This window comes from Dysidea avara, chromosome 5, assembly GCF_963678975.1.
Source record: "Dysidea avara chromosome 5, odDysAvar1.4, whole genome shotgun sequence".
Classification (NCBI taxonomy): Eukaryota; Metazoa; Porifera; class Demospongiae; order Dictyoceratida; family Dysideidae; genus Dysidea; species Dysidea avara.
Window position 1 is genome coordinate 40766448 of NC_089276.1, and position 14867 is coordinate 40781314.

The 14867-nt window shown below is 37.8% G+C and overlaps 3 protein-coding genes across 3 annotated transcripts; all 3 read right to left on the reverse strand.

Moving 5' to 3' along the window:
- Window positions 1-1931, reverse strand: LOC136255294 (uncharacterized). Its single transcript, XM_066048022.1, has 2 exons — window positions 1246-1931; window positions 1-1093 (listed from the first exon to the last, which is right to left on the reverse strand). Exons 1-2 carry the CDS (start codon window positions 1929-1931, stop codon window positions 1-3), a joined length of 1779 nt encoding a protein of 592 aa, XP_065904094.1.
- A 153-nt stretch (window positions 1932-2084) lies between these two features.
- LOC136255295 (uncharacterized) lies at window positions 2085-4926 on the reverse strand. Its single transcript, XM_066048023.1, has 3 exons — window positions 4548-4926; window positions 2967-4483; window positions 2085-2846 (listed from the first exon to the last, which is right to left on the reverse strand). Exons 1-3 carry the CDS (start codon window positions 4924-4926, stop codon window positions 2085-2087), a joined length of 2658 nt encoding a protein of 885 aa, XP_065904095.1.
- Window positions 4927-5172: 246 nt separating this feature from the next.
- Window positions 5173-5766, reverse strand: LOC136255296 (uncharacterized). The gene has a single exon (XM_066048024.1). It carries the CDS (start codon window positions 5764-5766, stop codon window positions 5173-5175), a length of 594 nt encoding a protein of 197 aa, XP_065904096.1.
- Window positions 5767-14867: the final 9101 nt, after the last annotated feature.

Below are 14867 nucleotides of genomic sequence, written 5' to 3' on the forward strand. Positions count from 1 at the left end.
TTAATTATCAAGATCCTTTGGTTTATCGTTTTTGTTTACATCTGATTCAGTAATAGAGTTATCAGGGTTTTCTGGTACTTCTAGTGGATACAAGTGGTTCACTGGTCTTGTCATAATAATGTTTCCTGATAATTGTATTTCGGCTGATCGAATTTTGGAGTCTCTACTAACTATTAGTCTTAATATTTTGCCAATTCTCCAATTGCTTCTTGGCAAATTATCATCCTTTACGATTACGATACTGCCCTCAGTGGGTTCCTTCTCACTATGTGACCTAGGTTGTCTATGTACAAGTGGATTTCTTTCCCTTAAACTCAAGAGATATTCATCTCTCCAGGATTTCCAGAATATGTCTAGATGTTTTTGTCCTTTCTTCCAGTGTTCAATCAATTTAGTTGCTGAATTCTTAACAACTTGGAATTCAGGATCACTATGATCATTGCCATCACCAAAGGGACTGATACCCAGTTTTCTGTTGGATGCCAAAAAATGTGAAGGCGTTAGTACAAATCCTGACTTTAAATCTCCATAAACATACGTTAATGGTCTAGAATTAAGTACTGCTTCTATCTCAGCTATCAGGGTTATTAACTGTTCTAAAGTGAAATGTTTCCTTCCAGTAGCCTTCCTTAATGATCGTTTAACCATACCGACAAGTCTTTCATAAAAAACCCCTTGCCATGGGGCAAGAGCAGTTGTGAAGTTCCATTTAATTCCCTCCATAGAAATATAATTAAGTACATCCTTATTTTTGAACACTTGCCTCCACTGTTTATCCAAAACTGTATTTGTTAATCGAAACTGTGGGGCATTATCGGAGATAATTAGGTCTGGTCTACCCCGACGTGATACAAATCGTCTGATACAATTTAGAAACTGAGTTGCAGTCAGGTCTAGAACCCACTCCATATGGATAGCTCTAATCGACAGACAAGTGAACAAGCATATCCAGACCTTCTTAAGTCCAGTTCCTTGTTTCACATATAATGGTCCCAAGTAGTCAAGCCCAATAAACTGAAATGGGTCACTCCTTGAAACTCTCTCCCTGGGCCAGGGTGGCATGTTGGGTAACTGGAATGAAGGTCCTTCATGTCTATTACAAATCAAACATTTAGAGATTACATGCCTTACTTGTGTCCTGCCTTGGGGAATCCAAAACTCCTCTCGTATTTGAGATAAAGTATGTGAAACTCCAGCATGAATCAATGTACTTCGCTGATTAAAAGAGCAGTAAAATGTTCATACCTTGGAAGTAGCTTGGGATTCTTAGTATCCTCATTCAAATCAGCATTACCCAACCTTCCATAACATCTAAGCAGCCCAATATCATCAATTTTAACACCAAGTTGTTGTTGAATACAATTCTTTCGATGTTTCTCAATATCGTTGAGCACCTCATGATATTTTCTATGTTGTATCACATAAAGCCAAAGTAGTGTAGCATTTCTAATTTCATCTGAATAAATGGAACCTTCCCTCATATTATTAAACACTTTCTCCAAAATCTTGTGTTTCCTCAGAACTCTTTCTTTCAATTCCTTAGAACATTTGTTTAACACCATAATGTAAATGAACTTGATACAGTAAACAGTTATGCGAAGTAACTTTCGTAAAGAGGAATATTTGAATTCATCTATTGTTAGTGGAGATGGATAATCATTGTTGACTTGAGAACCATCGTTAACAACATTAGTAACTTCGTATATGACATGTGAACCTTTCTTACCAATTTCCAACAAGTTATCCAGCTTATCTGGTGTAATGTCTGGCATGTTCCAACTAGGCCATGTTGTTTCTTCAGATTTCAACCATTCCGGTCCATGCCACCATAATTTACAATCGATAATTTCTTGAACAGTGAGCCCCCATGTTGCATAGTCTGCAGGGTTTTGTTTTGATGGAATATAACAAAATGTAATGTCCTTTTCCATTTGTATCTCCTTAATTCGATTTTCAACAAACAAAGGTAACAATTTTGAACTCTTCATCCAATGTAAAACGCATTCAGAGTCAGTCCAGAGATATCTCTTATATATTGGTAGTTTAAGCTCCTGAACAATAAAATTTGCAGCACGTACTCCAATTCAGACACCTAATAATTCAAGCCGTGGCAATGTGATCTCACCAGAATTGTTGGCATTCTTCTTCTTTCCAGTGCTGCTTGGTGCCAAACGCATCTTAGAAAAAACTAGGTTTACAAAAGTCCCACAACCTGTAATGACTCGTAAGTAAACTGTAGTAGCATATGACCTAATTGAGGCATCACAGAATACAAGTACCTCAAAGACCACGTCATGTTCACATGTTGCAATGAAACGTGGGATTTTTATCAATGATAGATGTTGAAGTGTTCTTGTTAATTTTCGGAATTCCTGACAAAGTGATTGTGGCAAATGTTCATCCCATGATAATTTATGTTTCCATAGACTCTGCAAGAACACTCTTCCATGAAATGAAACTGGTGTGATCAGACCCAATGGGTCATATATCTTGGCAACAAAACTTAGTACTTCTCTTTTAGTAATGGTCACGTTTGATGAAGGGATATTAACATCAGCAATCTGGATATAATCCTCAATTCGATTCCACAACATTCCAAACAATCCAACGACACATCCCATTACCTTCTGATCATCAGGTAAGCAATCAAGAAATTCCTGAGAATTTGAAACCCATTCATGTAAATTCATTGATGCCTTTCTGAAGATATTTCTAGATTCAACAAATATTTGGTAGGCTTCATTAACTGATTCAGATCCCATAGTAACATTATCCACATACAAATTCTCAAGAATTTTCTTTGCCACTAAACTGTTCTCATTTTTCAGGTGAAATTTCAAAGTTCCCTACAGCAGAAATGGGCTACATACTATTCCGAATGGGACACGACAAAATCGATAAATGTCTATATTACCTTCTAGTTTATCTGGATGTTCAGGATCACGAAACCATAAAAAACGCGTCACATCCCTTTCTTCCTGCTGGATCCCAATTTGCAGAAAGGCCTTTTCTACATCAGCCAAAATAACAATTGGGTATGTTCGTTGTCTTAATAACACTCCACACATATCAGGTAGGGTTATAGGTCCTCGATATAAACAATCATTTAAACAATTAGCACTCTTACTTGCCTTAGCTGAGGCGTCATAAACAATTCGGACCTTAGTGGTGTTTTTAGAAGGTGTCAGTACTGGATGGTGTGGTAAATAATGCGTCTTGTGATCAATTTCTTTTTCTATAACCTTTTCAATAATTCCTTGCTTTAGTTGACTCTGTAAAATATCATCATACTGTTGTAAAAGAGTTCTATCAGCTTGAAATCGTCGTGACAATGATTTCATTCTCCCGTAAGCCACATCAGAATTATCAGGTAAGTGAGGTTCAGGCCTCTTCCATGGCCATTTAATCTGATATCGTTCTCCATCATGATAAATTCCCTGATTGAACTGTTCTAGGGCCTTGTCATCACCATCCATCTGTACAGGGTCACTAATACCGATTATGTCTAAACTCCACATATCAGTCAAGTTAGGGTTCCTTACCACAACACTATCTGCAGCTGAAAACAAATTCAGTTCGGAAACACTTTGGTTCATCTGTGTCATAACAAAACAGGCGGCTAACTGCTGATTAACATTAACATTACTGTTAGGGTCCACAAACTTCCCTGTAAGTAAATATCCCAACTTAGATGACAACAATAATAAACCTGACGGCAGCACAATCCTCCCATTATCAACAATGCTCCAAAAATAATCAGATCCAACTAAGATATCAATGGGAGCTGTATCTGATGGGTCCGGAATAATATCAGCCAGTTTCTCAGGTGAAATCGATTGAAGAAACTTTAAATCTGATGGTTGAAGTGGTCCTCTTCGAATGGGACTAGTGATCTGAGTCAAAACATTAGCATTGAGGTCCATATTTGAATTCTCTTTTGTAATGATGGTAAAATGGACAACATATGTATCAATGGTCTGAGGACACTGTGAACTAAATGTAGAAATAGATAATGTTTCTTTTCTTTGAGAAGGCAAACTCAATTTTTTAGCAAGTCTTTCTGTCATGAAAGTTCTCTGGCTAGCACTATCTAACAGTAGGCGAGCTGATATAATAGATCCATTGGAGCAAAAAATTGGAACTAGTGCTGTTTGGAGAATTACTCTTTCCCCATGCGTTAATAACATATGATCTGTACTTACTGCAGGTGTAACAGTGTTTGTGCTGGAAGTGGTTTCAGTGCTAACAACCAACTGGTTATCAGTAGATGACTGTAACAGATGTTGTTTCCGATGAGGAAGCAAGTCCTGGTGTTTCTGACAAAGAAGTAATTCTTGGACGTATCCTGGAAGAACCAGCAGGTAGTTGATTAACAGCCGTTGTGTCAGGTGATGAAGCAAACTTCTTGGGACATATACACCGGTTGTGGTGACCACTTGCTCCACAGTAGCAGCAAGATCTCGAGTGACCGTTAACACATTCCCTAAAAAGATGACCAATCTTGAGACATATAAAACAACGACCTTGAGAAGTAAGTAGACGTTTACAATCTGCAACAGTTTTAACCTTATCACAATTGTCGTTAAAGTGACTACCTTTGCAGAAAATACATGGGTATGATGGCTTACGTGATTGACTCTGTTGTTTTTCAAAGTTCCTTTTACTGTCAACTAGAAAACTCTCAACTGAATGATAACCTTGTTTTTCAGCAAGTGGCTTGTAAGAGCTTTCACTTCTTCTCTGACTTCTAATTTGACTCCCCCTAGAATTAGAGTCATGCCTTTGTGCATTTTCATGAATTGAAACATATTGGTTAAGTGACTCTCTTAATAACTTTACTGTCCATGTTTGCTCAATGTCCTTTGACTCTTCTAACCTTATGATTACCTCAACTGGAAATTTTGATAGTATCTGTTGTATAAGCATACGTTGCTCATTAACCTTCTCTCCCTGAGATTACAACTGTCGCAACATCTTCTCCAAGGTTTCGTAATTATGTTTAATATCGCTAAATCGATTTGTAGCCATTGAGAGATGCTGTAATTTGGAATACAAGGCCTCTATTATGTTCTCTTTCTTACCAAACTTATCTTGTAATATCTTCACGGCTGATGAATAGTTATCGTTAGTGACAGAAATTCCACTTATCGCAGTAGCAGCTGCACTGCGAATTTAACCTTTTAGGTAGTTGAACTTGGTGACATCTGGTATATCCTGTTCATGCACAGCTGTGCTGTACACATCCCAAAACTCTTGCCATTTGAGAATATCACTATCAAAGGTTGGAAGACTTAATTTGGGTAGCTTCATTTTCACATTGTTGTCTGTTTGTGATTCTGTAAGGTTTCCAGACGTTGTCAACAAGGGTGAGGTCGAAGGTAATGTCAAAGGTCGCATAGCTCCCCTTTCAGCTTTCCTCAACACCATTGCTAGGCACGCTTCCAGACGCGCTGTAGTCTCTTTGGAGTCTAATAATAGTTCGATTAGACCTCCATCTCCATCCGTAGCCCACAGATACTCCTTTTCTTCCGTTTCCTTTTCGTCACCAGCCTCCATTACGTTTACCAAGGTCGTCCATTCCTGGTTGCATCGTTCAAGGAGCGCTATATTCGTTGAAAATCGGTGAATAAGATCGTCCACCTCAGTCTCCTCCTGGTCCAAGTCAGTCTCATCCACTGGACGTTCCAGTATCGTCTTTGCTTTCTTAATGTAACTCTGCAGTCGCGCTTTTGTTGGTCCAAGCAATCTTCTTATGGGTCCCGACATTGCAAAACCTCGCGGATAAAGCCAAGCCAAACTCTAGATCCTGGTCACAGCACCATTTGTCATGAAGATAGAGCGAGGTTTTAGCTGCCACTCGTACTGTGATATTGTCGAGACTATTCATATTAAAGAGCACACAGTATTTATACAATAATTGATAATTAATAATCGTTGAAATAATAATTGAAGTCCAGCTTCGTTAAATAATAAATAATAATATAAATCTCTGTCTATCTTCTCAACAGGGTGTGAAATTTCACAGCAAGAAGGCTTAATAGTTGCTTTATTAGAATATGAAAAAAATTTTTTTTTAAAAATCACTGAAATTTTCAATTGAGAATTCCTACAAATTTTGCATGTGCCCAGATGTATGGTTTTCCAAAATAGGGTCACATGTAAACTACTCTAATATAACAGTCACTTAGCAGTAGTGGAAACCCCTTTTCAAAATTCCTGCGTATGCCCCTGAACTATTATGTAGTGCTGTCATATTATAGTATTTTAATACGAGTGTATGTTCTATTAGAGTATTTTAACAGAGCTCTGCATATAAATGTATAGGCTTCAGTTATCCAAACAATTCACTTATCTGAACACTTTTACCAATGGTCGAGACACATTGGGGTTCAGATAACCGAGGTTCCACTGTACTGTATAACTGTAAACATAAGAAGTATAGGCAAATTGGATACAAATAAGTGCAATCTCACCATTAACAGTCAGTACTCCAGAACTAGTGTCACTAGATACTACATTAGTAGCATTACATGTGTAGGTACCCACATCAGATGACTGTACATTACTGATTCTTATATCACTTCGACCAGGTGATAATGAAAAGACAGTATACTTCATTGTATTAGTCACATCCACTGGAACATCATTAAAGTACCAACTGATGGTAGGAACTGGTTCACCAGTAGCTTGACAAGAGAAGAAAGCTATGTCTTGCTCATTTCCTATATGATCCATTACTTGTTGAATAATTGATGGAGCATCTAACACATGTAACATTAGCAATTTAGAGATAGCTTCAAAGGAATGCACATTGGAGACTGAAACATACATAATACAATAATTATCACTTATCACTTATGTGCATGTAAAAATGTTGCATACACAAAATACTAGGATACAAATAATTAAGATGATAATCCAAATCAAAACACACGATAGTGTGTCATGCGGCCCAAGAAGCCAGCGCACCACACCGTGGGTACATTGACAGGGATAATAATAAATTATTTCTTCAAATATTAGCAATAAAAAGATACAACTAGCTACACTAACTAAACTATAGTAACTAACTAACTATGGTACAGCTACACTACATTACTTAACCAAAATCCAAGTCATCCTCAGAAGAGAGGGAGTACTGCTGGAGAATCATCTTGGCATTAAAACAAGATGAAAGAAAATGTCACCTTTGTATCTTGGTGATCCCTTATCCGATTGGAACCAAATTTGCTGAATAGTTGTCTGCCAGCTAGGGGAGTCCACATTCCCAGTTTGAAGGAAATCACTCCAGCCATTTGCAAGATACAAGCTGCCAATGTTTTGATTTTTTAAGTTTTTTTCTTCTTCATCTTTTTGCAAAAATTGCTATAAAACCAAACTCGTAATCCAATCGCCTTGAAATTTGGCACACATAAAGGAGTCCAAAGGCAAATCCTAGTATCAAATGTGGTACAACTCTGATGAATGGTTCAGGATTTATGACCGATTATTCATGTAAAACAAGATCGATTTGTTGTCACGCCTAAAGGGTAAACCGCTTCATGGAATGAGTTGAAAATCAGTTTGTGGATAGATCAACCATTATAGGAGTGCCTTTTGGTGGTATGAAAGCAATCGAAATAAAGATCATGGAGATATGACATGAAATCGAAGGTGTGTAACAATTACACGATCGAGATTCATCAATAAAAATACCAATAATTTTCATATCTACCAGGCAAACCACTTAGAGCAGTGAGCTGAAAATCGGTATGTTGCTGGAATACTCATCATAGAACGTCCTTGCAGATGAATCGGGTTACAAACCACTGAGTTATTATTCGAAAGCCAACTCCGTGTAGCAAATGCAAGATCGAGAAACTCTAATAGAACAGTCACCCTAATACAGCATTCAGCTAGTTTATCATTATAGAATTCTGCAAGTTATTCTGTAGGGAGTTCAGCTGCAAACAGTTGGTCTTATAGAGTGTTCAGCTAGAAGCAAGTAACCCTGTAGAGAGTTCAGCTACAAATATATCGCTGTAGAGATTCAGAACATTACAAGTTATACTGAAGAGAGTCCAGCTATAAACAAATCATGCACCCTGTAGAGAGTTCAACTACAAACAAGTCACTCTCTAGAGAATTCAGCTACAAACAAGTCACTGAAGAGAGAGTTCAGCTGCTAAGAATCTACCTGGTAGAGAATTCATCTATACAAACAAGTTTTAGAAAATGCTATGCATAGTATGCTTTGATCTTTGGCTAATAATGAGGTCTTTAAAAACCATGAAGAAACCTGCTACTGATACCACTTAATTTAAACTCTTGGTAGTGAAGGCTTTAACTTTATTGTCACAGTAGTTATCACTCTTTGTTTGATCTACCAGCTAACAGAAGCAGCAATAATGTAGCTAGCTACAAGCTTTAATTCGAAAACACATTCAATCTTCTCTACTGATCACATGACTTGTTTTAACACTGTGATGATTTCAAAACGACATATAATTCAATCCCACAATGGTACCACCTACATAGCGATATATATAACGTCCGCATTTTCTAAGTCGGTTAGGAACCACGCCCTCGGCTCTTCGAGTTTTGAAACCTTGCTTTGCTCAGTTTTTAAACCACGAACAGCCTCAGTCTAGGTTCCTAACCTATACATAGAGATCACTGCAAACAAGCAACCCTTTATAGAGTTCAGCTACAGACAAGTCACTGTATACAATGCTCAGCTACAAGTAAGTCACTCTGTAGAGCGTTCAGCCACTCTGTAGAGAATTCTGCTACAAACAAGTCACTGTGTAGAGAGTTCAGCAACCAAAAAACCACCCTGTAAAGAGTTCAGCTATACAAACAAATTATTCTGTAGAGAGATCAGTTAGAAACAAGAGAGAGCTTACTAGAAGAAGTCACACTATAGAGATTCAGCTACAAAGAAACCCTGTAGAGAGATCAACTACAAACAAATCACCATGCAGAGCGTCCAGCTACGAACAAATTACCCTATAGAAAGTTCAGCTACAAACAAATCACCCTGTAGACAGTTCAGCCACAAAACAAATATAATCCTGTAGAGAGTTCAGTTACAAAGAAACCATCCTGTAGAGAGTTCAGCTATAAACAAGTTATCCTACAGAGATATCAGTTTGAAACAAGAGATTTCAGCTACAAACAAATCACCATGTAGAGAGTTCAGCAATGAACAGATCAACCTATAGAGAGTTCAGCTAGATACAAGTCACCCTGTAGAGAGATCAGCTAGAAGCAAGTCAACTTGTAAAGAGTTCAACTACAAAGAAACCATCTTGTTAAGAGTTCAGCTACAAACAAATCACCCTGCAGAGAGTTCAGCTGCAAACAAATTATCCTGTAGAGAATTCAGCTACAAACAAATCACCCAGTAGATAGTTCAGCTACAAACAAATCACCCTGTGGAGAGATCAGCAACAAACAAACACCTTGTAGAGAGTTTAGATACAAACAAATCACCTTGTAGAGAGTTCAGTTACAAACAAATCACCCATCCTGTAGAGACTTCACCTACAAAGAAATCACCTGGTAGAGACTTCAACTACAAAGAAATAACCCTGTAGAGAGTTCAGCTATAAACAAGTCACCATCTAAAGAGAATCCTGTATAGAGTTCAGCTACAAGCAAATCACCATGTAGAAAGCTCTGCTACATTTTAAGTCACTTAGTAGAGAGATCAGCTGTGAACAAGTTATCCAGTAGACATGTAATAAATATATGCATTATATAATTTGTGACCGGATCTGTGAAAACCCAACATAGTGGCACATTTTTCAAATTCTTTATTATTGAGTATTTATAATCTACTTAGCTGAGTGCATGATCTGGCCAAGTGTCAGCCTTGTATGCCAACAACTTTTGGAGTTACAGCCATACAAAGTAGCAGCAACAGAAAGATTGATTTGTACAGCAGGTATTGGGAAAATAAATTACAGGTGTTTACAAAAATGACTGTAACTTACAAATGCAATGCAGTACAGAGTTACAACTTGCACCATCGTGTTCGCCATGAATAGGGTAGCCCATTACATGGTGAGTTTTTCTCTCCTACCACTACATACAGAGACAAAATCAGTGAAGAAAAATCGATTGCGTATGACTGCTTCGACATGATGTAAACGAATGCCCATAACTCACGTATCCTTTAGGCTACTGCTATGAAACAAATCAGTGAAGAAAATCGATTGTGTACGACTGCTTCGACATGACATAAACAAACGCCCATAACTCATGTATACGTTAGGCTACTGCTATCAAACAAAGAATTTCTAACCCCTCTTTAGTAGGCGAACAAGATGGTACCAATATTTTTATCATTGCATCCTTTCTTCATAAAGAACAAAGCGTTTAAAATTTTACAATTTTATTTCATTTACGCAAATAGTTTACACATTGCAATCAATAGCCTATATTGAAAGTTTAGGTTTGCACCATTATGTTGAGTTTTCGCAGATCCGGTTACATTTGTATTATTACTGATAAAATCAAAAATAGTTGAAGTATTAAAAATTTGTTTTAAGTCTGTTTCTTCTTCCTGTGGTAAAGAAAAAAGATAGGTTAAAAAATCCACAAAGGCAGCCTATGGCCGGCTTTGGGGTATACAAATACAAAAAGAAGTGATATCTAATCAAAAAACAGTCAAGCTCCAATGGGGGAGGCCAAGAAATGGCTGTGATGGTAGGTTAATGATTAAAATTTTAATAACAACAATTCAGGTGATTTTGTGTTGCCTCCTCCAAGTTTCATTAGGATTCGGCACCAAATTCACCTGAATTGATTTTTTTACCATTAACTTACCATCACAGCCATTTCTTGGTCGCCACCTTGGACTTCACATCTTTTTTCACCATAGCCTTTTTGAGGGCTGCACTCTTTTTTACAACTTGGTTGTTTTGGATTAGATATCATCCTCAAAGCCGGCTTATATGGCTGGCTTTTGGGATCTTTTTTAACCTACTTTTTTCCTTTACCACAGGAAGAAGAAAATAATAAAGCAGACTTTTAATATTTTAACTATTCCTGATTTTATTAAATATATAAATTTTATAATACATAATTATATTTATTATGTGCCAATTATTCACTTGTTTGCAGCTGATCTCTCTACTGCATGGGTGACTTGAAATGTAGCAGAACTCTCTACAGGGTTATCTGTTTGTAAGTGAATTCTCTACAGGGAAATTTGTTTTTAGATCAGGTCTCTACAGGGTGGATGATTTATTTGCAATTGAGGGTGATTTTGTTTGTAGCTGATCTCTCTACAGGGTGAATTGTTTCTAGCTGATCTCTCTACAGGGTAACTTGTTTGTAGCTGAGCTCTCTATAGGGTGATTTGCTTATAGCTGCACTCTCTACATTGTATAGAGAGTTCAGCTACTGTATAAACAAGTTACCCTGTAAAGAGAAGAAATCGGCTATAAACAAGTGACCTTATAAAGAGATGATCTAGAAACTAGATACAGGGTGGTTTCTTTGTAGTTGAACACTCTACAAGGCGATTTCTTTCTTGCTGATCTCTGTGCAGAGTTACGTTGTCATACTGATTGCTTTAAAGGGTGATTTGTTTTGGTAGTTGAACACTCTACAGGTCACTGGTTTCTAGCTGATCTCTCTACAGGGTGATCTGTTTGTAGCTGAAATATCTACAGGGTGATTTGTTTGTAGCTGAATTCTCTACAGGGTGACTTGTTTCCAGCTGATCTCTATATAGAGTAACTTGTTTGTGGCTCTACAGAGTGGATTCTTTGTAGCTGAACTCTCTACAAGGTGACTTCTTCTAGCTGATCTCTCTACAGGGTGACTTGTTTCTAACTGATCTCTCTATAGGGTAACTTGTTTGTGGCTGAATACTCTACAGGGTGGATTCTTTGTAGCTGAACTCTCTACAAAGTAACTTCTTCTAGCTGATCTCTCTACAGGGTGACTTGTTTCTCTCTGATCTCTCCACAGCGTGACCTGTTTCTAGCTGAACTCTCTACAGGGTGATTTGTTTGTAACTGAACTCTCAAAAGGATGATTTGTTTGTAGCTGAAACTCTCTGCAGGGTGATTTGTCTGTAGCTGAACTCTCTACAGGGTGGGCTGAACTATCTACAAGGTGACTTCTTCTAGCTGATATCTCTATATGGGGTGGTTTTTTTTGTAGCTGAATTCTCTACAAAGCAGCTTCTCCTAACTGATCTCTCTAAAGAATAACTTGTTTCTAGCTGAACTTTCTACAGGATGATCTGTTTGTAGCTGAGCTCTCTACTGGGCAATTAGTTTTCTAGCTGATCTCTCTATAGGGTAACTTGTTTGTAGCTGAACTCTCTACAAAGTGATTTCTTCTAGCTGATCTCTCTACAGGGTGACTTATTTCTCTCTGATCTCTCTACCACGTGACTTGTTTCTCGCTGAACCATCTACAGGGTGATCTGTTCATAGCTGAATTCTCTCTACATGGTGATTTGTTTGTAACTGAACTCTCTACAGGGTGAATTGTTTGTAGCTGAACTCTCCACAGGGTGACTTGTTTATTTATTTATTTATTGATTAGCAAAACCCTTAGGGGTAACACGCTAATGTACAATTACATTATTAAGTAAATAAGTATGCCCTAAATATGTCTGTGTCAATCACATGAAGATCAGGACAGGGTAAAGAATTCCATTCAATGGTTGTCTTTGGGAAAAAGAAGTTTCAATAGATTTCTGTTCTTGATTGGTCGTGAGAAACTTTTAATTGATGGTTAGCTCTAGTGTTTAGAAAGGATGGAGACAGCAAGTAGTGGTGCAGAACAATGAGTAGACTATTTACCAATTTGAATAAAAGGATTAGTCTATTATTTTTGCGTCGATCTTGTAGAGTTTGCCAATTTAACTGATATAGGATTGCGATAATACTGTTGTGATGTATCTTCACCATGGGTTGTTTGTGACAAACCATGCAGCTCTGTGTTGGATCATTTCAAGTTGGTTGATTGCATTGTGATGGTAAGTGTCCCAGATGGAGGGACAGTAATCAAGCATTGGTAAAACCAGTTGTTTATAGCTACGCTCACGAAGATGTCTAGGAAGATCGTACATATAATGTTTAAGGAATCCCATGCAGTGTGCGATTACTTTGTGGAAGAGTGTTTAAATATGAGAATGCTAGGATAGTCTGTAATCTAGTGTTATACCTAAATATGGATGTTGAGAAACAACATTTAGTTTGGTTCCATTCATGGTGTATTCATAAGTACTTATGTGTTGTGTTGTAGTTACTCAAACAATGCTACACTTGGAGATGTTGAATTCCATATGCCAGTCTCTAGCCCAAACTGTTAGATTACTGAGATCTTGCTGAAGAATATCATGGTCCTGTGGTGTGTGTATCACTCTATAAACTAGGAAATCATCAGCAAAGAGACGGATCTGGCTCTGGATGTTATTATTGATATCATTTGTGACTGGATTTTGGAAAACGATCCAAATCACACATTAGAAGTTTTGAGATATACGGTTTTAAAGAATTGAAGCCAGTATAAGTCTCCAAGGATAGCAAGCACGTGTATGAAATTTACACAAAAGATGCATCAATCTGTTACCTTTCAGGCGACTTCCAGTACTTGTAGCTGCTTGTAGAGTTTCCCACCAAATAAGATAGAAAATCTGAGCAGTTGGACGAGCGAAGTAGTATCACAAGTGCTCACTAAGGGGTGGGGGGTGGCGGGGAGGACAAGAGATAGACCTCAAAATGGAGGCAGGCCACGATTGGAGTCCAGACACGAGATTACAGGGCAGTGCTGGCTCCTTAGTGGCTGATGTGTAGCAAACTCAACAGAGAAAACGTCTGGCCAACATTATAAGGCTGTCTCACTCGTTTCTAGCTGAACTCTCTACAGGGTGATCTGTTTGTAACTTAGCTCTCCACAGGATGACTTGTTTTCTAGCTAATTTCTCTATAGGGTAACTTGTTTGTAGCTGAACTCTCTACAGGATGGTTTCTTTGTAGCTGAACTCTACAGGGTGGACTGTTACAGAGTGATTTTGTTTGTAGCTGGACTCTCTACAAGGTGACTTGTTTCTAGCTGACTTCTCTATAGAGTAACTTGTTTCTAGTTAAACTCACTACAGGGTGATTTTTTTTGTAGCTGAACTCTCTGCAGGGTGATTTGTTTGTAACTGAACTCTCTACAAGATGATTTGTTTCTAGTTGATCTCTCTATAGGGTAACTTGTTTGTAGCTGAACTCTGGTTTCTTTGTACCTGAACTCTCTACAGGGTGGTCTGTTACACAGTGATATTTTTGTAGCTGGACTCTCTACAAGGTGATTTGTTTCTAACTGATTTCTCTATAGAGTAACTTGTTTCTAGTTAAACTCACTACGGGGTGATTTGTTTGTAGCTGAACTCTCTGCAGGGTGATTTGTTTGTAGATATCTACAGGGTGTAGTCTACAGGGTTACTTGTTTGTAGCTGATCTCTACAGGGTGATATGTTCATAGTTGAACTCTCTACAGGGTAATTTGTTTGCAGCTGAACTCTCTACAGGGTGGTTTCTTTATAGCTGAACTCTCTACAAGGTGACTTCTTCTAGCTGATCTCTCTACAGGGTGACTTTATTCTAACTGATCTCTTTACAGAGTGATTTGTTTGCAGCTGAAATTTCTACATGGTGACTTGATCTTTCAACAGGGTGACTTATTTCTAGCTAATGTCTCTACAGAATGACTTTTTCTAGTTGATCTCTCTACAGTGTGACTTGTTTGTACTATAGGGTGGTAGCTGAATTCTACAGGGTAATTTGTTTCTAGCTGACCTCTCTACAGGGTGACTTCACTGACTTGTTTCTATCTGATCTCTAGAAAGGGTAAATTATATCTAGCTGATC

Bases quoted from the DNA above. Each gene is read 5' to 3' on its own strand.
- LOC136255296 (XM_066048024.1), bottom strand. From the start codon at position 5,766: ATGTCGGGACCCATAAGAAGATTGCTTGGACCAACAAAAGCGCGACTG.
- LOC136255294 (XM_066048022.1), bottom strand. From the start codon at position 1,931: ATGGAAAAGGACATTACATTTTGTTATATTCCATCAAAACAAAACCCT. The intron at 1,094-1,245 runs GTATGAACATTT...GATTTGTAATAG, and splicing joins AATCCCAAGCTACTTCCAAG to ACATGAAGGACCTTCATTCC.
- LOC136255295 (XM_066048023.1), bottom strand. From the start codon at position 4,926: ATGCTTATACAACAGATACTATCAAAATTTCCAGTTGAGGTAATCATA. The intron at 4,484-4,547 runs GTAAACGTCTAC...TCATCTTTTTAG, and splicing joins GGTTAAAACTGTTGCAGATT to GGAATGTGTTAACGGTCACT. The intron at 2,847-2,966 runs GTGACGCGTTTT...TTTCTGCTGTAG, and splicing joins TCCAGCAGGAAGAAAGGGAT to GGAACTTTGAAATTTCACCT.